The 26,521-nt window shown below is 45.3% G+C and overlaps 1 protein-coding gene and 1 long non-coding RNA gene across 3 annotated transcripts in view; both read right to left on the minus strand.

Moving 5' to 3' along the window:
• Positions 1-26,521, minus strand: part of SSH2 (slingshot protein phosphatase 2) — a 302,262-nt gene that overhangs the window by 192,528 nt on the left and 83,213 nt on the right. The window contains exon 2 of one of the 2 annotated variants that reach the window (XM_068270323.1): positions 25,283-25,342. The exons of the other annotated variant lie outside the window; for it this stretch is intronic. Coding sequence (XP_068126424.1) covers positions 25,283-25,342 — 60 coding nt within the window. The remainder of the gene's footprint in view (positions 1-25,282; positions 25,343-26,521) is intronic. 2 annotated transcript variants of the gene reach the window in all.
• LOC137547112 (uncharacterized) lies at positions 4,024-5,992 on the minus strand. The gene is made up of 2 exons (XR_011026484.1): positions 5,913-5,992; positions 4,024-4,433 (listed from the first exon to the last, which is right to left on the minus strand). It is a non-coding gene; the product is annotated as an uncharacterized lncRNA (long non-coding RNA).

The raw sequence follows: 26,521 nt of genomic DNA on the forward strand, positions 1-26,521 counted from the left end.
CAGGCGACCTCGTCCTTGGTAGTGGTGGATAGGTCAGGGATGTGGAAGTAGATCTGGGTGTTATCTGCATACAGATGATCGTTAAAACCCATGGAGGAGGTAAGCTTGCCAATGGAGGATGTGTATAGGGAGATCAGTAGGGGGCCAAAGACCAAGCCTTGGGGGGACTCCCACCAAGAGGTGGTTGGGGGTGGATGAGGACTCATTGAAGGAGGTCGTAAAGAAGCAGTTGAAGAGGTAGGAAGAGAACCAGGCCAAGGTGAGGTCGTGAATGCCCATGGACTGGAGGGACTGGAGGAGCAGGGGATGGTCCACTGTGTCAAAAGCTGCTAAAAGGTCAAGGAGGAGGAGGCAAATACTTCAGCTTTAGCTAAGGCTAGGTCATTGACTACTTTGGTGAGAGCGGTTTCAGTTGAGTGGGCAGGCCAAAATCCAGTTTGCAGTGGGTCTAGCAGGGAGATGGCATTGAGGTACTGGGTCAGGCGTTTGTGAACCAGACTCTCAAGCAGTTTTGCGGCAAATGGGAGGAGGGAGATAGGGCGGTAGTTGGTATGGTAGGGTGGCCATTCATAGATGCAGAGATTGCTGGGAAGCTGGGCTAAACTGCATGTAGCCAAAACCCTGTTACACAAAACCAGTTGCCTGGCAGCTCTGCTGACCTCTTTGGCTGCAGTAGTGTCTGAATCACACACCTGAAACAGCATGAAGCTAACCTTGTCAGAGTTAAGGTGGCCATATATTAGGCGTCTTGGAGGCCGATCGACCATCCAAATCGATTATTATAATTGAATTGGATGAAAATTGGGGCCTCCAAGTGCATGCACGATCGACTATGCGACCAATTTCCGGGCCAAAATTGGTCGCATTAATCAGTCAGACATGCTGCATGATGTAAGGCCGACTTCCTGGATTGGGTTTTGCGGTGGTAACGGTAAGCGATATCAGGACGAGCAACGAACGTGGCAAAACCCCCGGCGCTGTCCCCCCTAATGTGCAATGTGCCCCCGGTGCACAGTGCACTATCCATTACCTGTCTGTGGCTAATGCTTATCCTCCAAAGGTGGTTGCCGGAGTAACGTCACACACGTTCCCACATGTACGCCGGCAACCACGTGGGGCGTGTGCATGGATGAAAGACAGCGCCCGGAACCAGCGGAGTATAAGCGGTGTGCCATGGCCAGGTAATGTATACTACACTGGGCACCCGGGGGCACAATGCACATTAGGGGGTACAGCATCAGGGGTTTCATCCTGTTCGTCGCTCATCCTGATATCGTTCGCGTTACCACCGTGCACCCAATCGAGAAAAGTTGGCCCTACATCTTGCCGCATGTCCAACCAATGAATGCAACCAATTTTGGCCCAGAAATTGTCGCATAGTCAATCGGACATCCACACGGGCTGTGGAGTCGGAACAAAAATCATCCGACTTCAACTCAGACTCCTCAGTTTATGAAACCACTCCGACTCCAGGTACCCAAAATTCCTCGACTCCAACTCCACAGCCCTTGCAGGACGAAGAAGTGGTTACAAAAATGATCTGTCTCCAACTCTGACCCTTCAGTTTATTAAACCACTGACTCCGACTCCAGGTACCCAAAAAATAGCTCCGACTCCACAGCCCCACCCTCAACTGCCCATACAGATACCTACATGCTGCTGCACACATGGCAACTGAGTGAGCAGCTGGTCAGCATTGATAGGCAGCAGAACAATTGTGTAACCACGATTCATCTCCCTGTATAAACTGCTATACCTCTGAGCTGTGCGATCCTATCTCTATTTTAGAAACAAGGCTATGCCAGCTGACAATGGGTGTAAATCTATTGCCAAGCACAGAACATTAGACAGATGCTATGATGATCTATTAGTAAAAGGTCATAAGGGAAGACATAAAGGGCAGATTTTATGTCCCCTCAGATGTGGACAGTGGTATGCTAAGGGTAATAAAGTGCGCTCAACCCTAAAAAATATATTACACTGATTGAATTCAGTGTCTCTTCCAGACAGGAAAATCCCCAGTGTACGGCTCAGAAGGTCAGCGGCTAGGTAACACATGCAGATTACCGCCTCTCACCGCCACTGCCATGCTTCCATGAACAATATCCAGACAGGTAGTAATTTCCTCTAACTTGGATGAATATTAATTTCTGAGACTAGCTCTCCAGTATTACACATACATGAAAGCCTATCAGTTTAGAACACCACAGCTTGTTAACCCTTTAAAGCTGTAGGATTAGCCATACTATGCCACAGGAAAAAAAAACATATATAAGTAGATAAATACTTGATCTACTTACATAACATATATATTGCACTGCCCACGTTTTGATTTCAGTGAATTTTATTTAAATATTTATATAGCGCCGACATATTACGCAACACTGTACTTAGTATATTGTCTTGTCACTAACTGTCCCTCAGAGAGGCTCACAATCTAGTCATGTTATATAGTAAATTAAGAGAATTCTGTTCCTGGTGGGAACCATGCATTTTGCCCACAGTTTAGGCTAAATCCTGATGTCATTTCTGCCCTTAACTTTTTTCTTTTCTCCTCCAAACGCTGAGTCAACTCAGCCTTGCTTGTTAACACAAGTGAGCAGGGGATCGTGTTTCAGATAAGAAGCTATCCAGGAAATGAATGGAAATGGAGGTATATCTCATAGATAAAAAGAACCCCCCAGCATTCAACTGTTTGGCACCAACTACTAACGGGCCAGTGCTCCTTAAGTATGTGATAACTCCAAATCATAACAGCAGAAAAAAAAGTTTTGAAAGTTTTGAATGCAGGATTAGCATCTTTATCACTTAATACAATCAGACCAGTTGCTGTTGAAATTTGATTTTTATGGTGACAATCAAGCTTTAAACTTCCTTGTGTCAGTGTCTGGATAGTGTAACAGGAGACCTGGGTTCTAATCTTGGCTCTGCCTGTTCAGTAAGCCAGCACCTATTCAGTAGGAGACCTTGGGCAAGACTCCCTAACACTGCTACTGCCTATAGAGTGTGCCCTAGTGGCTGCAGCTCTAGTGTTTTGAGTCTGCCAGGAGAAAAGCGCGATATAAACGTTTGTCTTACACACACACACACACTTCATTCAAAATCCAATATTATAATAGAGTTGTTCGTTTTTTAAAAGCATGCATGATTCAGTGTTGTTGTTAACACAACACAAAAGTGCCCCAATGATAAACCTATAATACGTATAAAACTGCAAGCAGACCTTAAGGCTGGTATACACAAAGAAATTTTATCATCAGATCGGCGGGAAATTTGCAACATGTCCGATCGATAAAGGGATCGATTTTGAGATCAGTGCTGCACAAAATTGATCCCTTTATCATGTTGAAAATCATTGATCGATGGGAAATTTTGATGGGCACATTGCATCGTGAGTACCAGGCATAATATGGATCAACACATTGGGAATTAGACCACACCCCTTTAGCGCCTCTTAATTATTGAAATGATAAAAGTTGGATGACCATTTTTAAAGGCAAGTGGAGACTCCCCTTTAAGAGTCATGTTTTCATACTGACCCAACAAAGCTTGGCTCTCATGGTAGATGGATGAGGCACAGGCATTAATTATGGTATTAAATGAAGGTCATTGCGTCACCCTCATTATTACAGGGCTTTTATGTTTTAGTCCCACAAGACGGATTCCTTCCACCACCGATCCACTGATATGCTTACATCTATTTTGAGAGTCCCAAAGTGTGTGTAATTCATTAACATGTCTTGTCTCTGGAACAAATTTCCTATGACAAACACTTGCCCCGAGGGGATGAGACAGGAAGACACAGTAGAAGTTGACGTAGTTTTCCTGCTGGAAATCATACTGGACCCACAGACCACTGAGAGGAGCATTATGGGAAGCCTGCATGATTATAGGTCACGAGTGTTTGGCAGAGGACTTTCCCACAATTCATCTTGTTCACACAGCACATTCTATGGCATAAAAAAGGAGTATACATTTTTTCAAGCGATGAAAAGATAAAAATAATCTTGCAAAAGAATGGTATACAGTAATTTAATTGCTATTTTTATTAACTGAATAGGCCACATACCAGGCCTTTTCTGGATGTAACAGGACTTGCGTCTTGCAGTCATGGTTACGTCGAGCATAACGACGATGTGCACTGGGCCTCTTGCCAGACGTTTTACCTCACGGATGGCGGTAATCAGCACTAGTTTTTAGCTATACAGGACTGTTTGCAAAGGTGCAGATGGCTTTACGGAACTGTTTTATGACACCAAACTAAGGATGTATGGTAACGGTCTGGCCCACACAGGTTGTCGCTGCTCCAAGTAACAGACATAAATGCTGGTTGTTGCTACGGACACAGCATTAGCAACAAGCCTGAAGCTTTTGTTCACACTATGCGCAGTGCAGTGCGATATGGTACACTATAGCAGCATGCTGTGTGCTATCTGCAATGACAAGAGATTGCAGAAATCAATGTGTGAGCTTCCTGCTGTTGTGTTACGTTGTAGAGGAATACATTATCAGTGAGCAGGTTGCACAACATGTCACTATTCCAATCAGTGTAACTGACAGTGTTGCAACTGGTGGAGACACGGTGGCCTTGCATTCTGGTATAGTGCATGGGCGCCCCACAGACCTATTGTGAACAAGCCCTTGGGCAAGTCACATGATCCCACAGTAGCAATAGCCTTGTGTACCTATTGTCATTTTTTACCAATTTGGCTAAACTAAGTAAACAGCACCTTTTAAATACTTTTTAAAACATTTAGGGCCCTTCCACACAGAGTCCATTGTGAATGCGTTGCAATGAACAGTATCGCTGCATTGCAACAATATCCCTATGCAGCATTCCACATCAAATGCAGTGCGGCCGGTTCCGATGCAGTAATGCACAGCATGTCATGCGTTACCTGAGTAAAGTGTGTTTACAGATGCTGTGAGGCATCCTTTCCTTGTACTGAATGCCTCAATATATGGTTGCACCGCAGCGGTAGCACGTCTTTATGTCTATGCTGTAATCTAATCGTAAAGCAACAAACTCAGAGTGGAAGGGCCCGTTAATGTAATGCTCTATTCCAGGACTGCAATGATAGGCGGGTGTTAGAGTCAGTCAGTCCTGGTCCATCTTTAAACCAGGTCTACAGTACAGCAACGTAAGCACGATATTTATTACGTCACTGTGTCGCATATACGTCACTGTGCCACCAGGCAGCACGGTGGCTTAATGGTTAGTGCTCTTGCCTTGCAGTGCTGGGTCCCCGGTATATGTCTCCCCGTGTCTGTGTGGGTTTCCTCCGGGCACTCCGGTCCACCCACATACCAAAAACATACAGATTAATTAATTGGCTTCTCTCTAAATTAGCCATAGAATATTATATATATATATATATATATATATATATATATATATATATATACACATACATATGACTATGATTGGAATTAGATTGTGAGCTTGAGGGACAGTTAAGTGACAAGACAATATACTCTGTAAAGCGTTGTGGAAGATGTCAGTGCTATATAAATACTAAATAATAATAATAAATCACAAAATGGTGGTAAAGCAACAACCCGCAACACACAATGCTGTCATACTATCTGAGCTGCAGTCTTCTGAGCCCTGCTGAGTCTCTCAAATCAAATACATTTCCTGGTATGGACATTTAGGCACCTCCCTTCCACCCGCCTACTCAAATGAATCGTACTCCACTGGAGCAATGCAGAAGCCAGTGAGCAGTTAAGTGACCCAGGCCTGTAATGAGTTTTACACTGCATTGTAATTTATATAGCTCAGGTGAATCAGATTAGGATACAGTAATAGCACTGGTGTGGTAAACAGGCTGTGTCAAAAGCAGCCTGACCACCTTCATACGTGTCAGTAGTGCACTACATCATCACTTTACAGTGAAATTCAAATGGCTGACCTGTGTGTCAAGATGCAAGTTCTGAGGCGTTCCTCCTCATTTTGGCTTTAGTACTTGCAGAGTACTTGGTATAAGCTATACTGAATACAAAGTCCAACATATTAGGCTTCAATGGCTGCATTCTTATTTCAGTGCAGAACTCATTGGGTAGTAAATATCAAAATCAGGATGATGACCCTGAAGCTAGTTCCTTTACAACAGCTCTACCCTCTTACACTTATTTTGGCGTTCCAGATTACCCAGCAAGCTTATGGTGAACCAGAACTCCTAGTAGTGCGTAAGGGGCTGAAAGGGATCAAAAAGCCTCCTTACTAAAATGCTATGTCAAGCAGAATTTTGCCTTCTTAAGTCAGAAGGTATTTGCGATTATTCAGGTTGGAGTGAACTCTAAGGTGTCCCATAATGAATCACTGCTGAATATGCAAGTCATCCCTTTGTTGTCCCTGTAAGCTAAACACCCCCCCCCAGAACTTGCATACAGATTGTTTCGTATTGGTTGATCCTCATCAGCACATGGCATGGTTTATTATGGCTCTGAGGCCCAGTGCACACCAAAACAGCTAGCAGATCCTCAAAACGCTAGCGGTTTTTGTAGCAGATTTCAGAGCGATTCTAGGCATGTTTAGAGACGTTTTCTAAACATGCCTATCGTTTTTGGGAGCGTTTTTGTGTAGCAGATTACAAATATTGTTACAGTAAAAGCTGTTACTGAAAAGCTTCTGTAACAAAAATGCCTGGCAAACCGCTCTGATGTAGCTTTTTCCAGAGTGGTTTGCGTTTTTCCTATACTTTGCATTGAGGCAGAAATGCTTCTGCAAACCGCAAACGTGCAGCAGGAGGCACGTTTGCGGTTTGCTAAAAACTTCATGCCGCTGGTGTGCACCATCCCATTGAGATACATTAGCCAAGCGTTTTCACTGGCGGAAGCGGTTTGCGGATCGCTGCAAAAACCGCTCGTGTGCCCCAGGCCTCAGAGTAGGACTTGAAACACCCAACGTTACAGATTGCCCAGCAAGCTCGGAAGAGTCATGCAGGATAGGCCAGCAAAAAGGTTTGATGTCTTCACCAGGGCTATTATTGCATTGCTGAGCTGATTAAAACTGCCACACCTCATTCTATTACGATAACTGAGTTTTATAGAGAACAAACAAAGCAATTAGATATTTCACTTTATCCTACATTTAGAATGAACACTGCAAGTGCGTAAGAGCAATGTAGCAATATTATGCACAAGAATTCAAAATAGCACTTATAAACTATAACATAAATTAAAACGTAAATTAAAAGTATCAAGAGATTATCAAGATTGTAAACACAAACTGAAAAGGGCATTCTTAGGAATAGTACTTTCAAATAAACTTCAGTTTATTACTTTATATAGTTTATAATATATTGCTTAGTAATATATTAAAGCTTCATACAGTATATCGGTACATGCTTTACTAAACTGAGCCAAGGTGGCCATTCAGGTCTAATTTTATTAGTTCCTGACCATGTGGTCATTATAAGCCAATACCAGTGATCACATAAAAAAAAAAAAAAAAAAGGCTCTTGTCCTTAAAGAGAACCAGAGAGGAAGGAAAATAAAAAAAATAGGAAAAGCTTTTATACATACCTGGGGCTTCCTCCAACCCTATAAGCCTGGATCGCTCCTACGCCGCCATCCTCCGCTTCCTCTATCGCCGGTACCGGGTCCCGTCACTTCCGGCAAACGCGGCCAATTTTCCGCATCACAGAGGCTCCCTCCATATCCTTACGCATGCGCCTTAGTAGTATGGAGCCACACGTGTAAGGATACGAAGGGAGCCCCTGTGATGCGGAAAATTGGCCGCGTGCTTACGTCGACTGGCCCAACTGGCTGAAACTACGGGACCCAGCACCGGCGGATAGAGGCAGCGGAGGACGGCGGCGTGGGAGTGATCCAGGCTTATGGGGCTGGAGGAAGCCCCAGGTATGTATAAAATCTTTTCCCCCAACATCTCTGGTTCTCTTTAAAGGACAACCGAGGTGACATGTGACATGATGAAATAGAGGTGTATGTATAGTGCCAAGCACAGGAATAACTAGGCTATGCTCCTTTTTTTCTTTCTCTGCCTGAAAGAGTTAGACAGAAACTGTCACTTGCATACCTGATGTTTGAGTCGGGTCCGGGTCGCACTGGGTCAGACTATAGCATAATCCTCACTGATGAAGTAATTACAGCCCTAAAACACTTTCCTGTCAGTAAATGGCTTCTGATTGAAGGAAAGAGATAAAAAGGGTCACCAATTCATTGATTTTAGCTCTAGCATACTGCAGTGAAGGCGTCATTGAGCAGAGAAAATGAAACAGTAAAACTTAAAAACTAGATTTAAATATAACATTTATTATTGTGAGATATCTAAAAAAAAGGTCATTTTAGGAGAAGGAGGATGGATACGATTGTTTTTCTCAGTAAATTTTCACCTCGTATGTCCTTTAAGGGGCCAGAGTCCATTAGTCCTGAAAGGGATAAAGATCACATGGCTCCCCTCCTTACTTCATGCAGAAAGCTGCTCCATCATGCATCGCCTGTAGTCTCTCCTCCGTCTTTTGACAGCAAAACCACATGTTCTTGTTGGGCAGCAGAGCAGCAAGTCTGTATAGTGCCCGTGTTCGAAAGTACCGCCCACAGGATCAAGCTCACTTGCAACACTAATGGTATGTACCTAAGGAGTTACTCTACATGTTCGCTGGAGCACTGGGGGAACAGGAGGATGTGGAGACCATTTGACGTCTCATCCATCTTAGCACCTCACAGAGCCACTAGTGAATATGGTAAGTATAGCTGCCTAAAAGGAAGCCTAATCATTAGTTGTTTTTGTTTTGTTTTTCATGTCACTTTAAGAGCTTATTTCCACTAGGTGCCGTGGCCATTTGCAATTCAGCAGTGGCACCGCAGCATGAGTCACTTTTTTTAGACATGTGCTGCAGAAAACTGCAGCATGCTGTCCAGAATCGCACTGCAGTACAATTCGGACGGAAGCCATGAGAGGAATAAGCAGCGTTTCTCCGCCAGACTCGCCTGCGCGGAAACGTTGCAGATTCGGGCCGGATTCAACCCTAGTGAAAACGAGGCCCAAGATAAACATTACAGCAACAAGAATACTATACCAGTGAAAGAAATTATGCTATAGTTTCCCAAATGAACCCCTAACTCACTGAAGTATATTGATGAGAGCATGAGAGAACTTTTTAAAGCAAACACGGGAGGGGGGGGAAAAGGTAAAGTTACTTACCTCAGTAGAGAGAGGGCTCTGGATGATCCAGAGGTTTCCTTCAACCTACTGAAGGCATCTAATGTTTTTTTTTCACGGGTACCCTTTAAAAACTACAATATAATCTAGTTTGATGCAGGATTATGCAAATTTTGCATGTAAATATATGCAGTATGTTCTTTTACAATTTTAAACTCATTTCCCTGATTAACCATAAAATCACACCTGACAACTTAAAGCATACATCTACTCAGGAGCTGAGCTTTGAATATTATCCTGCTTCAACAATTCACAGAAAAAAATAACTAACAAAAAAAAAAAACTTTATTAAAATTCTATGGCATCCTGATCATATGATAATGCATACAAGATGCATTCTGGGACAGCCCTGTCCAGTCTATGCAGGGGACAAGAAGTGAGGAGAAATTGTCCAAGGTGAGTGTAGACAGCAATAAAAGCCCAAACCTCTCTCTACACCAGGGGTGTCAAACTTAATCACGTTATGGGGCCAAAATCTAAAACCTGGTCTAAGTCACGGGCCAACTTGTTTATTAAGATTTGACATTTATTGAACTGCCTCAAATTAAGTGGCATAACTATAGCAACAGTGGACCTGCTCCTCCCCATTCTGCAGAGTAGTGCAGTGGAGCAATTTAATATCTTCCTGATCCAGTGCTGCTTCAGCAGAAAAACTTCAAGATGAAATGTGGCCCAAGGCAAGATACTAGCCACACAAGGGGGTTTGTATCCCAAGAGGGGGCCCTATGGTAATTTTGCTGGAGTGGTCCCATCGGTTGTTGCTGCACAACACCTTAACCTTTCGGGGACCGCCAGAAGAAAATCTTACGCTGCACTTGTGGCTGTCTAAGCCTGATGCGGCGTAGGATTTACGCCACCTGCCGTTTCCGCACCCGAGGTGATCGTGCACACCCGAGAGGGGAGATTACGTTTTCATATGACAGCTGGCATCTCCTCTCAGTGATCAGGAGCCATCGTGATTGGTGCCTGATCACTACGATCGCCAGCAGATCACAGTGATCACTGTTGGCAGTGGCATTCTGAGGAGAAGAAGAGGATGGGGACTCACCTTCCTGACATTCTCCCGGTGATCGCTGCTTCCCTCTGCTCTGGCCGGCATCCCCGCTCGCTCTGCGTTAAGTGTCGGGTCCCACTTCATCACATCATCACGCTGCGATCTGGGAACTTAACGGCAGTGCGAGCGAGGATGCCGGCCAGAGTAGAGGGGGCTAAAGCTGCTCATCACTGGAGCCTGGGAGGTAAGTAAGGGCTGCTGGCAATACCGGGGACACCTGGCTACACAGGGGACACCATTCCTAGCTAGCCACAGTAGGGATCCGGCTGCCTGACCCCTCCAAATGCCCCCCCTCCCCCACATGTAAAATGGCCTGGTCCTTAATGAGGGTTCCGCAGCTGGCCCCCAAAGGGTGAAACTGACAATGCTTCAACCATAATCGGTCACCAGTGAGCACCTCTGGATAGGAAGGCAATGTGCTGTTGTTCTTTTACTGCTTGCAATGATGCACATTTGAACTCTGGAGGGCCGTATAAAATGGCAAGGAGGGCCGCATTTGGCCCGTGGGCCTGGAGTTTGACACCTGAGCGCTACACTATCCAAAACAAATACAAATGTTTACTTCCTGTTTGAGCTTTCCAATTGTTTCCATGTAGATATCTTATTTACAAGACATGTAACCTTCAACAGTTTCCAGGCAGTCTGACATTTATAATTGCATTATATGGGAATCACACAGTTACCTGTCAGTACAAAGACTGCCAGCGATAACACACCTGACCTCTCCCTTCCGTGCCAGTGCAGAAAAATCATTACGCTCATTATACTCCGCTCTCCTCACAACTATGCCGACTGCCATATAAAATGAATGTTAGAGAGCAGTGAGCACTGCCTGAAGCATGTTGTTACATTTTACTGTAGCCAACATAAACATGGGTAACTGAGCAACTGTCAGCCTGTCGGGCCTGGGACGCCAGAGAAATACTGTACACAATAACGCATAGGAAACTTTCACTAGTTTCATTACTGCATGACAGGATATAAAAGAAGTGCATGCCTACAAAATGACAGGATAGTTATCCAGTGACTTGGGTGCTTATCTGTGTACATGCACTATGGGCGCTGGGTAAATGTAGGCGCTTGTAGAATATCGGCAATTACAGCTATTACAGTGGTAATTCTGATACTAAAATATCTGTAAAAATGTAGCAGTATTTTACTATGACTAAACCTAACCCTAGTCTCACACAACCCTCCCAATTGTAGCCAAATCCCCTCACCGATACCTAACCAACCCACCCGATGCCGAACCCTGACCCCAACCCCCCCACCCCCCGATGGGTGACTTTTACTGCCCCTCCCACAATGCCTAACTTCCACCTAAGCCAAAGATAACCGCATTGCCTTCGCTGATATACACAATAAATATAATAATTCCTTTTTTTGTATAGCGCTTCTCTCCTGTGGGACTCAAAGCGCTTGCGAGGCATCCACAAGAGTGCACTCAGTAGGCAGTAGCAGTGTTAGGGAGTCCTGCCCAAAGAACTCCTTACGGAATAGGTGCTGGCTTACTGAACAGGCAGAGCCGAGATTTGAACCCAGGACTCCTACATCAGAGGCAGAGCCCTTAACCATTACACTTTCCAGCCAACGCTGTGGTAAAAAACGGGTAATACAATGCAATGAAAACCTGCCAATGTGAAAGGGGCCTCAGTTTTTGCACACGCAGTAACATACTGTAGGTATACTTCACAGCGTGTACTATAGCTTACGCCACATTCTGGCATTGTCAATGTACCTGCATAATTCATGTAAATAAAACAAAAAGGCTGATCTGGCAAGTCCTTTTATTTCAATGTGGTGTGAAGGAAACAGGTGTAAAGTAAGAGCCGCCGGCATGCACACAAATGTCCTCTTTGTGAAATGAAAAGGTGACTTTTCTGGATTAATAGAGGTTTGTGAATCTAAACATTCATCGCTGTGACCTCTGCCAGTGACTGATCTATCCGAGACGGCGCACTAATACCTTCAAGCATGTTCAGCCAAACCAAACACTCGCCCCCGCATGCAAAACCAGACTAGTCTCAGCTGTATGCAAAAAGGAACTGTTCTTCTACGTATGACAGGTGTGCAACCTGCCCAGATAATGACTACGAAAGCAAAACATGAATCAGAATGACAGCTGAGCGGAGATCCATAATCTTTCGCTGTCCTGGCAGAGGTGTGAATTTACCAACCACTAAATATAAACAAAGAATTGTGATAGACAATGTACTGGCCTGTGCTGTGTACTGGAAAACAAGCCAGACACAGAGAGCTTCAGCTTCTATGGGACACAGATACTCTCAATAAAGTGAATCAAGCACCATTTTTTAGCACCCAGGGCATCTCAAAAGCACATTAAACATGCATACTAACAATATGGCTCATTATTTAAAAAATACATTAATTTTACCCCTTCTTTTTACATTTAAGAGTTTAGCAGAGGGCTTTATTTTACTTCCTATCACTTCCTAGGCCTGCCCGACCCACAGAAATTTAGGCAGATAAAAATGGCTGTAATTATTTTATTGTACATATTGGCATAGAACAAACAACAGCTTTCATCAGGGTGGGGGGGGGGGTTGGAGTTTACAGAAGCCACAGAAGCTATCTTCACATCCTCCCCTGGATAAATAATGGGCAGCTAGAAGGGGAGGGGAGAACATGGCAGCTCCTATAGATATTAGAAACCAGGACAAAATGGAGAAAAAAAAAAGTGGTGCTTAGTTCCCTTTAACCACTTGCCGACCGCGCACTCATAACGCGCGTCGGCAAAGTGGCAGCTGCAGGACCAGCGACGCAGTACTGCGTCGCCAGCTGCAGGCTGATTAATCAGGAAGCAGCCGCTCGTGCGAGCGGCTGCTTCCTGTCAATTCACGACGGGGGGCTCCGTGAATAGCCTGCTGGCCGCCGATGGCGGCTCGCAGGCTAAATGTAAACACAAGCGGAAATAATCCGCTTTGTTTACATTTGTACGGCGCTGCTGCGCAGCAGCGCCGTAAGGCAGATCGGCGATCCCCGGCCAATCAGCGGCCGGGGATCGCCGCCATGTGACAGGGGACGTCCCGTCACTGGCTGCACAGGACGGATAGCGTCCTGTGCAGCCCGGATCTCCAGGGGGGAGGGGGAGGATTTCGCCGCGGAGGGGGGCTTTGAGGTGCCCCCCCCCCGCAACACCCGGCAGGCAGGAGCGATCAGACCCCTCCAGCACATCATCCCCCTAGTGGGGAAAAAAGGGGGGCGATCTGGTCGCTCTGCCTGCACGCTGATCTGTGCTGGGGGCTGCAGAGCCCACCCAGCACAGATCAGCTACAACAGCGCTGGTCCTTAAGGGGGGGTAAAGGGTGGGTCCTCAAGTGGTTAAAGAGGAACTTTAACTCGAGATTGAGCTTCACCCCAATCAGTAGCTGACATCCCCTTTCCCATGACAAGTCTTTATCTTTTCTCAAATAGATCAGCAGGGACATCTGTGTGGCTGATATAAAGGTGAAACCCCTGAAACAGTGTGATGTCATGACTATAGAGTTTCCTTTCTGTGAACTTTGCTGCATTGTGGGAAATAATGGCTATTTCCAACTGCCAAGCAAGCATTGGCGCTGTCTAATTTTTTTTTCTTGTCTGTCAGCAGCTGGGATGCTAAAATCCGAATTCGGGTGAATCCGGATAGTTGCTATCCGGATTTCCCCCAGTAAACCTGTGTGGGGTGGGCTGGGGGGGGGGGGTCAAGCTTACCTGTCTGACGTCTTCTTTGGTCCATCCCTCCGCGCCTCCCACGATGCAGTCATTACGTAACTACAAACACTTCTTCCTTCAACCCAGAAGGAGGAAGTGTTTGTACTCACATGACCGCCGCGTGGAACGCATCGTGGGAGGCGCCGAGGGACGGACCGAAGAAGACGTCAGACAGGTAAGCTTGACGCCCCCGCCCAGGTTTACTGGATAAAATCCGGATAGCAACTATCCGGATTCACCCGAATTCGGATTTGAGCAGCCCTGGTCAGCAGTAAAGATGATTGCCTGCAGGCTCATTGTGGAGCAAACAACATGAACAAATTACATGACGAATATCAATCATTTCATGATCTCTCTTCTACTTTTTAACTTCTCCCTTTTCCCCTCTTCTACTATTTTTCAGTATAGTTCCTCTTTGACGGCTATGCCTGCAGGACCAAGTAATAAGGAGTTCAGTGCTATTTGGACAGATACTCATCTAATTTAATGTTTAAACAACTAGTTAAAGCATGTATCTTTTAATGCATATTGTACAGAATATACTCCAATTTGCAAAAAATAATGTTTTGTAGATCGCATATAGGCCATTTGTTTGCCTTAGTTTTTATTTACCCAACCTCCTGGGTTTACAAGACTGTCTTCCTGTGTAAATGTCAGATGCAGCTTGATTAGACTGAAAAGCCAGCCTGTGCACTGCAGAAATTCCTCCCCCCACCTCCCGGCAGCTGGGAGCTGAGAGGGCACTAGCCAACGTTCAAAAACCATTGACAAAATCAAGTGCCAAATCATTTACTTTGTAGTGTTGACTGAAGAGCGTGTGTAATCGCTGACACATGCTTTCTGCATGGTTTTGAAACATGACCTCAACCACCTACTTCCTCTGTGATAGAAAATGAGGTCATATAATGATAACGTTTGCGTGGGTGATGCCGTAAAAACAAAAGCCAACACAAACATAGAAAGGCGTCTCTGTCTCTCTGAGCAGCAGTAATGTATAGGTTTTTTTAAGGCCTCTGGGAGTTTAAAGGGGTAATAGATAACTAGTAGACAATTAGTGGGGTCATACGTCATTCGTTAGCATTAAGAGCAGTACAGTGTTGTACCGTGTTAGCCATCAGTAAAAGCAAGAAATTTTGAGTCAGGATGATGCCATTTATTGGCTAACTTTAGAAGAAAAAGAGTACCGGTAAGCTTTCGGCTAGAATACAGGAATCGAGTCTGAAGAAGGCTTATCAGCAGAAAGCTTAGTTATCAGCCAAAAACTGCAAGACGGTGCTGGATATCTTCCTAAGCCAGAAGCACATCGCCTTTCTACTGGCCACTGCTCGTGACATGCTACGCATAAAGAGTTAAACTGCATTTCTTTTTAACAATTGGAGCTAGTTGGACTTACAAGCCATAGCAGCCAGATCATGTTATACTTTACAAAAAGTAATTTAAGGAGTTGCTTAATATACCAACTGTCTAACCCCAGGGTTCCTTGAGGACTTTGCAGGGGTTCCCTGGCAGTTTTGCCCTTAGAGGTCGAGCTGTATCAGCTGGCAGGTTTAGAAAGTTTCAAAATTATTTCCCTAACTTCTCAATGTCCTCTCCACTAATTTTCTGTCCATCGTGAATTCTAGCTTCCCTACTTGTTCATTGGCGCAATGACCTTGACACAATGACACATTACATTGGGGATTAATAAAATGTGGGATGGCAGAACTAAAGATGTGTGTTTAGCAGATTAAGAGGAACTAGAGAAAACACTAACACCGGGTAACTATATTTGGGAGTGCAATAACGAAGAGCATGAAATGGGTGCCCCGCAAAGTAAAAACATGGAATCTATATATATAATAGACTAAGTGCCTCAACCTTCAAACAAGAAGAAGAAGTACTTTGCATGAGAAAATTTATGCGTGCTCAAACACCAAGTTTAAGGCCTCTTTTCCACGGACTGTTGAGCTGTGTGCTCAGCAAGCAGTTACCAGGCAGCAGTGAGCAGATACCAGGCAGCAACAAGCAGTTACCAGGCAGCAGCAAGCAGTTATCAGGCAGCAGTGAGCAGATACCAGGCAGCAACAAGCAGTTACCAGGCAGCAACAAGCAGTTACCAGGCAGCAGCAAGCAGTTACCAGGCAGCAGTGAGCAGATACCAGGCAGCAACGAGCAGATACCAGGCAGCAACGAGCAGTTACCAGGCAGCAACAAGCAGTTACCAGGCAGCAGTGAGCAGATACCAGGCAGCAACAAGCAGTTACCAGGCAGCAACAAGCAGTTACCAGGCAGCAACAAGCAGTTACCAGGCAGCAGTGAGCAGATACCAGGCAGCAACGAGCAGTTACCAGGCAGCAACAAGCAGTTACCAGGCAGCAGTGAGCAGATACCAGGCAGCAACAAGCAGTTACCAGGCAGCAGTGAGCAGATACCAGGCAGCAGCGAGCAGTTACCAGGCAGCAGCAAGCAGTTACCAGGCAGCAGCAAGCAGTTACCAGGCAGCAGCAAGCAGTTACCAGGCAGCAGCAAGCAGTTACCAGGCAGCAGCAAGCAGTTACCAGGCAGCAGCAAGCAGTTACCAGGCGGCAGCAGCAAGCAGTTACCAGGCAGCAGTGAGCAGTTGTGAGAGTTTGAGAGCCATTTCACTGCCTATTCACAGTCCATGGAAAAGAGGCCTTACCCTAGCAAGTCTGACATTGCAAATCTGGCCTAATTGGCTATTCATGAGGCAATGCTCATGCAAATGCATGCACAAACCAATACCACAAAGCAGTCACCCTGCTACATGCTACATTAGCACTATCCGGCTTAGTGCACACCAGAGCGGTTCGGCAGCATTTTGTGATCCACTTGCGGCTGTGGATACGCTTGGGTAATGTATTTCAATGGGCTGGTGCACACCAGAGCGGGAGGCGTTTTGCTGAAACGCATACTCCCGAGGTGAGGCATTTTTTGGATTGCGGAGGCGTTTCTGCCTCCAATGTAAAGTATAGGAAAAACGCAAACCGCTCTGAAAAACGGCAGTTCAGAGCGGTTTTGCAGGCGTTTTTGTTACAGAAGCTGTTCAGTAACAGCTTTACTGTAACAATATATGAAATCTACTACACCAAAAACGCTTTACAAAACCGCAAAATGCTAGGTGAAATGCTACAGAAAAATAAGAAAAAGCGTTTCAAAATCTGCTAGCATTTTGCGGATCTGCTAGCAGTTTTTGGTGTGCTCCAGGCCTCCAGGAGCGCCACGGGGAGGATTCCCAATGCCCACTTTTTATACAACTGGGGGGACCGCAGGGTCCCAGGCTCTCTCACTGCCTGGAAACCACAGCGGCACCCCGGAGGGGGAGGCTGGGTGGCGTGGACGACCCCCCCCCCCCCCCCAAGTGTGGCCAGCGCCGGGGAGAGCCGTCTGCACCCACCTCCCAATATTAAAAACAGGCACTTACCTTAACGTCCATTGCGTTCTGCTACATGCGCATTAATTTGGGGGCACCACATGAGAAAGGAGAGAAGCATGGGTCACCCCGAGCTTTAGAGCTCAGGGCTGGCTCACATACAGCACTCCAGGGGGGGGGGAGGACAGGCGCACTCACTCCAGGGTTCACACCACCGGAGCAAGCCATCCACCACCTGCCTCCAAAGGATACAAACTGCACAAAATGCTTTCCATGAGAAAATTAATGCGCATGTAGCAGAACCCAATGGACGTTAAGGTAAGTGGCTGTTTTTAATATTAGGAGGTGGGTGCGGACGGCTCTCCCCAGCGCTGGCCACGCTTGGGGGGGGGGGGGGCGGCTGCGCCACCCAGCCTCCCACTCCGGGGTGCCGCTGTGGTTCCCAGGCAGCGAGAGAGCACTTTGCGGTATTGGTTTTTTGACCCTGCATAGTTTGGCATGCGAAAGCAAATGCATATTTGCATGAGCATTGCCTCATGAATAGCCAATTAGGCCAGATTTGGAAAGCCAGACTTGCTAGGGTTAAACTTGGTGTTTGAGCACGCAAAATTTTTCTCATGGAAAGCATTTTTTGCAGTTGTATCCTTTGGAGGCAGGTGGTGGATGGCTTGCTCTGGTGGTGTGAGCCCTGGAGTGAGTTGTCTGCGCCTGTCCTCCCCCCACCCCGGAGTGTTGTATGTGAGCCAGCCCTGAGCTCTAAAGCTCGGGGTGACCCATGCTTCACTCCTTTCTCATGTGGTGCCCCCAAGTTAATGTGCATGTTGCAGAACGCAATGGACGTTAAGGTAAGTGCCTGTTTTTAATATTGGGAGATGGGTGCGGATGGCTCTCCCCGGCGCTGACCACACTTGGGGGGGGGGGGGGTGCAGCTGCGCCACCCAGCCTCCCCCTCCGGGGTGCCGCTGTGGTTCCCAGGCAGTAAGAGAGCCTGGGACCCCGCAGTCCCCCGGTTGTATGGGGGCATTCGGAATCCTCCCCGTGGCGCTCCTGGATAGTGCTAATGTAGCATGAACTAATACCCGCAGGGCGATCGCTTTGCGGTATTGGTTTTTGGACCCTGCATAGTTTGGCATGCGAAAGCAAATGCATATTTGCATGAGCATTGCCTCATGAATAGCCAATTAGGCCGGGTTTGCAAAGCCAGACTTGCTAGGGTTAAACTTGGTGTTTGAGCACGCATAAATTTTCTCATGGAAAGCCTACTTCTTCTTGCTTCAAGGTTGAGGCACGTACTCTATTAGATAGATAGATGCGGCGTATGCTACGACGCGGGTTGGCTAGTAAGGAATATTACAATAGTAAAAAGTGTTTAGCCTAACCCACTTTTAATGACCAATTCTACTATAAAATAAATCCTCTTTCCCTCAGTTATTGTATGGGGTTCCCTGAAGTTCAAAAATTATTTGAAGGGTTCCTCCAGGATAAAAAGGTTGAGGAAGGCTGCTCCAACCACTATGAAGTAGAACGAAAACTGAGTGAATATACTTTGAATGGATACTTAATAATACTTGATAAGGGACCCTGAGCAGAGGAATGAAATCTGAATTCAACTGGGGCTTCCTCCAGCCCCCCGTAGCCCACAAGGTCCCTCAGTGTCCTCTGGGTCCTCTCTGTGCTCCCGCTGCCGGCTCCATTAGGTGTGCAACTTTACCCGAAGTCGTGTGCAACTGCGCAGTTCAGTCTTTCGAGAACCACGCCTGTGCAGAGCGCTCATATCGATGGGTGCGTGATGGAGGTGGGTGCGCGCAGATGGGCTGCGCATGTGCAGTTGAGCACGACTTCAGCAGGAGTCGCGCACCTAATGGAGCTGCCAGTGGAACCACGGAGGGAGCCTAGAGGACACTGAAGGACCTCGCGGGCTACGGGGGACTGGAGGAAGCACCAAGTTAAGATTTCGATTTTATACCTCTGCTCAGGGTCACTTTAAAGAGAAACCGTGACCAAGAATTGAACTTTGTCCCAATCAGTAGCTGATACCCCCATTTACGTGAGAAATCTATTCCTATTCACAAAAGGATCATCAGGGGGCGCTGTATGGCTGATACTGTGATAAAACCCCTCCCACAGGAAACTGTGAGAACCATGGTCCAGGCAGTTTCCTGTCTGTGAACCTTGTTGCATTGTGGGAAATAGCGGTTTACAGCTGTTTCCAACTGCCAAAAAAGCAAGCGGCAGCTACATCACCTGCTAGCAGTAAAAATGTCACCATGTGATAAATGTCAGAACGTAATCAGGGAGAGGAAAATTTTTACAATGGGCAAATACTGACTAAATCATTTATACATAATTATTGTAAAAATGAAGCACTTTCAAAGTTACCGACCTATTTCTCTCCTAAACTCAGACCTGAAAATCATAACAAAAGTCATGGCCAATCGTCTTAACCCTATTCTAACCACGCTTATTAATAATGACCAAGTAGGATTTATCCTAGGACGCCAAGCTGGGGATAACACCAGGAAAGCAATAAATCTTATCTCACTTATGAGTCAGAGTGGTAGGCCTTCTCTGCTCCTGAGTTTGGATGCAGAGAAGGCCTTCGACAGACTATCCTGGCCCTATCTATTCCGAGTACTAGAACATCAAGGCTTCAAAGGGCCCTTCCTCTCTTTACTTAAGTATTTATACTCCACACCATCCACTTCCATTAAGCTTCCTTTTGCCCCTACACAACCCTTACGAATACAAAATGGCACTCGCCAGGGATGTCCCCTTTCCCCCTTATTGTTCGCCATAAGCATCGAACCTCTAGCCTCAGCTATTAGACTGAACCCGAATATACATGGGGTTCGACAAGGCAAACATGATCATAAGATATCTTTATTCGCGGATGACGTCCTGCTCACTATCACACAACCCCTTATCTCTCTCCCGACATTGCACTCCACCATAAAAGAATATGAATCCCTCTCAGGTTTCAAATTAAACCAAGATAAGACAGAAGCTCTCCCTATCAAAATACCCCCCACCCTACTGTCCTCCCTTAAAGCTCACTACCCTTATAGATGGAAAATACACGCCCTCAAATACTTAGGAATAAACCTCACACCTACATATTCCACACTATATAAACAAAACTACCCTACACTCATCCAGACCATTCTTAAGGACCTACACAAGTGGACAGCATATAAAATTTCTTGGATGGGGAGAATATACTCTCTAAAAATGAACATCCTCCCACGCCTTTTATACCTATTCGAAACACTGCCAGTCCAAGTCCCTTCAACCCAACTCTCCAAACTACAAACTGAGTTTTTCAAATTCATTTGGAACCACAAACACCCGAGAGTCCACAAAAATATACTCCTATCCCCACGAGAATCAGGAGGTTTGGCAGTCCCCCACCTGAAGCTTTACTATCAGGCCACCCATCTTAGACAACTTACCGAATGGACTAGCCCAAGAGTTTTTACTAAATGGGCCCTAATAGAGGCTACAAGCATCCTACCAACCACTTTAGCTTCACTTATCTGGTCACCAACTCCTCCAAAACTCCCCCCCACTATTACACTACCCACTATATCCTTTTCAGCTCGCATATGGAGGAACACCATGTCCACTGCCAAGCTTAGGTCCACTCCCTCCCCGCTATTCCCAATACTTGGAAATCAGTCTTTTCCCCCTGGAATCTCAAAACAATTTATGGCCCGCTGGTTCAATCTGGGCTTTTTTAACCTTAGAGACTGGATTAATCCATTAACGGGTAAAATTTGGGATAGAACAGCATTAGAAGAAAAGACCCAGTTCTCCCCTCAGATGTACCTAGAGTACTACCAGATCAAACACTTTCTCCAAAAAACCACCAAGGGGGCAAACGTAATCCCTTCCTGGACACATTTTGAGCGTTTATGTAACTTTAGAGGACACCAAAAAGGACTGATATCACAAATTTACTCTCTTCTTCAGACTAAATCAAATTCCCTCACCCCCTCTCACCCTTACATGGCTAAATGGGAGTCCGCTCTCTCTACTTCTATCACGTTGGAGGACTGGACAGACATCTGGGAAAATGCTAAACATAGCTCCATCTGCACACAAATAAAAGAAAACATATACAAGATCCTCTTCCATTGGTATCTCACCCCAGATAGACTCTCCAGAATATACAATGGACCCTCTGATTTATGCTGGAGAGGATGTGGAAATAAAGGCACCCTAGCACATATATTCTGGTTCTGTCCTCTTATTGATACATTATGGAGAGACATCCAATCTCTGATTCAACATGTCACTGACACTTTTATCCCTCACGACCCCCTTTATATGCTACTGGGTAAAACCATACCTGGTGTCCCTACACATTCTATGCGTCTAATTACCCACATCCTGACAGCCATCAGACTCTCCATAGCAGCCGCATGGAAACAAATAGCCCCACCCACAACCTTAGAGATAAAAATTAAAATTACCTGGTATAAAACTATGGAGAAAATGACAGCCTCTCTGAGAGACTCCGAAGACAGATTCCATAAGATCTGGGACCCATGGACTTTTAACTCCTCAGATTACATACCCCCTTAAAATAAAAAAAAAATAAAAAAAATGGGACCCTGACCACCCACCCTTCCCTAAAATGAGCCGGTACCCTATTTACCCTGGGGTTTGCCAGGAAGCTGACAGGGGACCCAAACCTTGAGTCTCTAGCCATGCCTCCCCATACCCCATCCGAAGGGGATATGGATCCTGCCTTGGCAACACCACACGAACATGATATATAGGTTGCCCCAGACCACAGCACTGCCAGATGAAGATAATGATCTGTAAGATGAATGAAGCTTGAGCCCAGAGTCAGAAGTCTAGTTTTATAGGCAATTGTCCTGTGATGTCAATGGTGCAGCGTGTTTGCCACTTTTATTATCTAGCTGAGCAGAACATATGCTTAAATCTTTTTGGGATGCTGAAGGAGACGAATGGGCTTTGGAGCGAATGTGGTAGTTAAGGGAAAAACAAATCCCCATATCATCCCCTCTATACCCAATACAAGGACTCTATACAATCCTCTCTATTAGGCCCTTCCTTCCCTCTATCTCTAAATAGAACTAACCTCATCTGAGGTAACTATCAAAACTGATATGCGGGATATCTGACCATCGTGACCCACTTGGACCTGTTGTCCATCAGTTCTTTATTTTCAATTGTTGTTATCTGCTGATTATTTAGCTGGTTGACCTTTAATAATAATTAAACTCTTCCCTCCCTTATCCCTATTACACTACCCCCTCCCCCCCCTAATCCCTCCCCCCCCCCCTCCCCCCTCCCATATACAAGGCTGTCTACTTCTTTAAAGAAATAGGTGTATTATTAAAATCCATCTTAGAGAAGTAAACAAATTTACGAGCCACATGAAGACTGGCTGAAGAACTTTTCACCCTAAGACTCTTACATCACTGACTCTTAAATTTTATATGATTTGTAAGTTAACTTCCAATCTTCTAACGGTCTTTGTGTATTATTTAATCTGCTTAATAAAAATCAGTGTTACAAAAAAAAATGAAGCACTTTTTTTGGTTACATTATTTTCACTGGAGTTCCTCTTTAAGGTAGTCACTTACAAAGGTGCTGATTACAATTTACCATTTCTATATAATATGAGGAACAGCCCAAGGTATCCATTCACAATATATTCCATCAGTTTATCCATCTGCCACATACATTTGGTAAGATTGTATTATTAATGGGCACCTTTAGGAATGTCCGGAGGTAGGCAAAGCACTGGATAACTAGACACAGTAGCACTTTGGGCTGCCCTGTGCCTCGGCCCACACAAGTCCTTTGGGTTGAATAGGTCTCTAGTACAGGTGTTGTTAAATAAGGAACTCGGATTATTCAAACATACATAAAAAGCTAGCAGCATTGACTTTCTGCAGCAGTACAATTCAATACAATAAGCTTCTATTTAAAATAGACTGAAAGAGCTGAGCATAGGGAGAAGAAACAATTGGAATGATTTCAAGATTACACAGCAGCAGCAGCCTGATCGCCTTCTGTAGCACAATTTTTAATCAGTGGCTCTGCGCGGCCTTCGCTTCCTTAATCCGCAAACCCTTTCGCTTTTTCTCACAGCCATTAATCTAGTTAAAACCTTCTCATCTAGCAGCCCCCAAACCACCTGCCTTGTCTACCCTCATTTCACCGTTTAGGAGCAGCGCTGAATGATCATACAGGGCAGAATCTGGCTGGAGGGTGGAGGGAAGATGGACCTTGAGATTCAGAAGGACAGAGGTGTTATGAATAAAATATACATTACAGACAGGAAGGAACTGATAGGCAGCAGTAGCATCAATTCAAAACAAAGGGGTTTTTTGTTTTTCATATCTTGGCTTGAAAATGTTCTACCATGTACATTATTCATTGTACATGTACACAATGTGATGCTGCTACAACAAAGGGATTGAAAAACTTTGTAAAAAGATATGACGAAAGCTTAAAGTGCACCCGAGACAATGAAATCAAAAAGATTAATACTTACTTGAGCCTTGGGTGTCCTACACACCCATGTAGTCTGTCTGTTCCCTTGCCATCTTCCTGGTCTCCTTTGTTGTGTCACTGTAAGCCTGGTAAAGGACTAATGCGCATGCGCAGTCCCAGAGATGTGCACCCCCATGGCAGGGAGAGTTCTGCGCATGAGCAGTTTGCCAAGAATGTAACTGCGCTTGCACAGAACGTTCCGGGCCACAGATCGGGGAGGGGGGATTGGGGTGTGTGTGGCTGGGACCACACATGCACAGTGGCCTGTGACACGGCTGGAGTGCAAATTTCACAACAGCAGAACGGAAGGGATCAGATGGACACGGGAGGATCTGACGAACTACAGAGGGCTGGAGGAAGCCTCAGGTAAGTATACATCATTGTTCGATCATTGTCTCGTGTTTAAGTAAAGGAGTGTGCGTGTGTGTGTGTCTCTGTGTGTGTCTGTGTGTATATATATATATATATATATATATATATATATATATCATATCTCATTGTGTCTTTGATTTACTTCTGGTTCTAGAAGCAGAACCACAGACTTGTGGCAAAACACCTCAATAACTCACTGCAGTGAGAACAGCAACCCCAATGGTCACACGACCACAATTAAGTGACCCTGTATTTGTTCTGTGGTTCTCTATCGAGCAGTGAGGCTGAAAAGAACACACCCTCACTACTACCTCAGCATAGGTACTGGCGCAAAAACATGGGAAATGATGTCATCGAGCTTGGGCAAGTGACAATGTGGTAAGTTTGGAAGGCCGTTTCTGAGTAGGAAGTCCAGCCAAACACCAGGACTCGCTGGAGCTTTTTTAGTGAAAACAGTTTGCCCAGCTAAAGTGATAAGGTTGAATCTAAAACATATTTGTTGTCATTCACACCTGTGTTACATTACACATGGGACATCAGTGGGAGGGGTGGAGGATACACGTGGTCCAGATTCGTTGAGCACCAACTGCAGCATCCTGAAATTAATTCTAGACATCTGCAGTATATGACAGGGATAGCAAGATATGAGCTCCTTGCTAGTATTAACACTCCAAGCATGGAAATGACAACCAGCTGAGCATCCTGGGTCCCAGACCAGAGACTACACTCTGTATGTTCCTATGCAGAGTCCACTAGGGGGCAATGTAATGCAGTCAGTAAAATAGAAGCGTCTAACCAATCTGATCACATGTATTAAAAATATATATATATATATATATATATATATATATATATATATATATATATATATATATATATATATATATATATATATATATATATGTATATATTACTGCTCTAAATGCTCAAAAATAGAGTAAGCTCCCTGTAAGCTGCACATTAATGTTATGTTTAAACTATAAAACATCTTCCATTTCTTCTCTAGCAAAGCACACAGCTACAATGGAGTCTACAAGCTATGGTGTATACCTACATTGGTATCTTCACACTGGCAGCAGAAAACTTCAGCCTCACTTTCTTCCAACTGTGAACTCTGCAACGCAAATAAGACAATGTCAACATGTGGCAGGCTGGGCCGAGCTGCAGCAGAAAGGCTGGGACAGCCAGAAGCAGAGTGCAGAAGCATCAGGCACCAGCAGAAGAGGAGGAAGAGGATAGAAGGAAGAGGACCTGTCACCTAAGCACAAGGAAGGCATCCATCTCCTGAGCCATACCAATTCATTCATTCACTCAGAGGCATCTCTAAATACTTACGTAGTCCAAAAGAAAGAAAATTGCTCAGTTGCTGTACAACAACCGATACAACAGTGACTTTTACCGGTAAATACCTTAACGTGAACTTGATCTTACAAAAAAAAATTATATTTGTGAAACAGTCAATTTTATTCCAAAAAAGAAAGTATGTTACCTTGCAGTTCGCTAGACTATTAATAGATTTTATGGTGAAATTTACTGGAGATCTGTGTGTAGTTTATGTGGCGATTCGATCTCTCTCTGATCAGTAGAAGGTTGACTATTGGCTAGATAGTGTACTGGTAAAGGCCTCATTCACATTAAGCAATGCAGTTGGCCGTGTGTTTGGAACGCAACGCATGTGATCACACTCCATCTGCATTGCCATGTAGTAAATGGGATCCGCATTGTGCTTTATCGTAAGTGCGTGCAGCAGTGAGATAGTGCATCGTTTTGCTGCGCTGCGCATACAGTCTGAATGTCAGAAGTACTGTCTATGCACTTCTGACGTTCTTGCAGGTCGCATACCATATTCGATGCTGAAATACACATGGCAGCGCGTATAGTGTGAACAAGGCCTAAGGGCACCGCCTCTGACACAGGAGACCAGGGTTCGAACCTCAGCTTTTCCTGTTCAGTAAAGTGCCTATTAAGTAAGGAGACCTTGGGCAAGACTCCATAACACTGCTACTGCCTACTGAGCTTGCCCTAGAGGCTGCAGCTCTGGTGCTTTGAGTCCTTCAGGAGAAAAGCACAATATAAATGTTCTGATCAAATCCAGATGAGGGATTGATGGCCCTAGTCTAATTAAAGGGACCCAACAGGATACCTCAGATACCAATGGCCGCTGCCTGATCGCAGCAATTTGGTCGTGTTCAAGTTGCCACAGGTAACACTAACACTAAAATTACACACCAGGACCTTCACCATGGCCTTCAGCCACTAGGCTTTGGGCAATTTCATTAAAGTGGATCCAAGA

This window comes from Hyperolius riggenbachi, chromosome 2, assembly GCF_040937935.1.
Source record: "Hyperolius riggenbachi isolate aHypRig1 chromosome 2, aHypRig1.pri, whole genome shotgun sequence".
Taxonomy (NCBI): Eukaryota; Metazoa; Chordata; class Amphibia; order Anura; family Hyperoliidae; genus Hyperolius; species Hyperolius riggenbachi.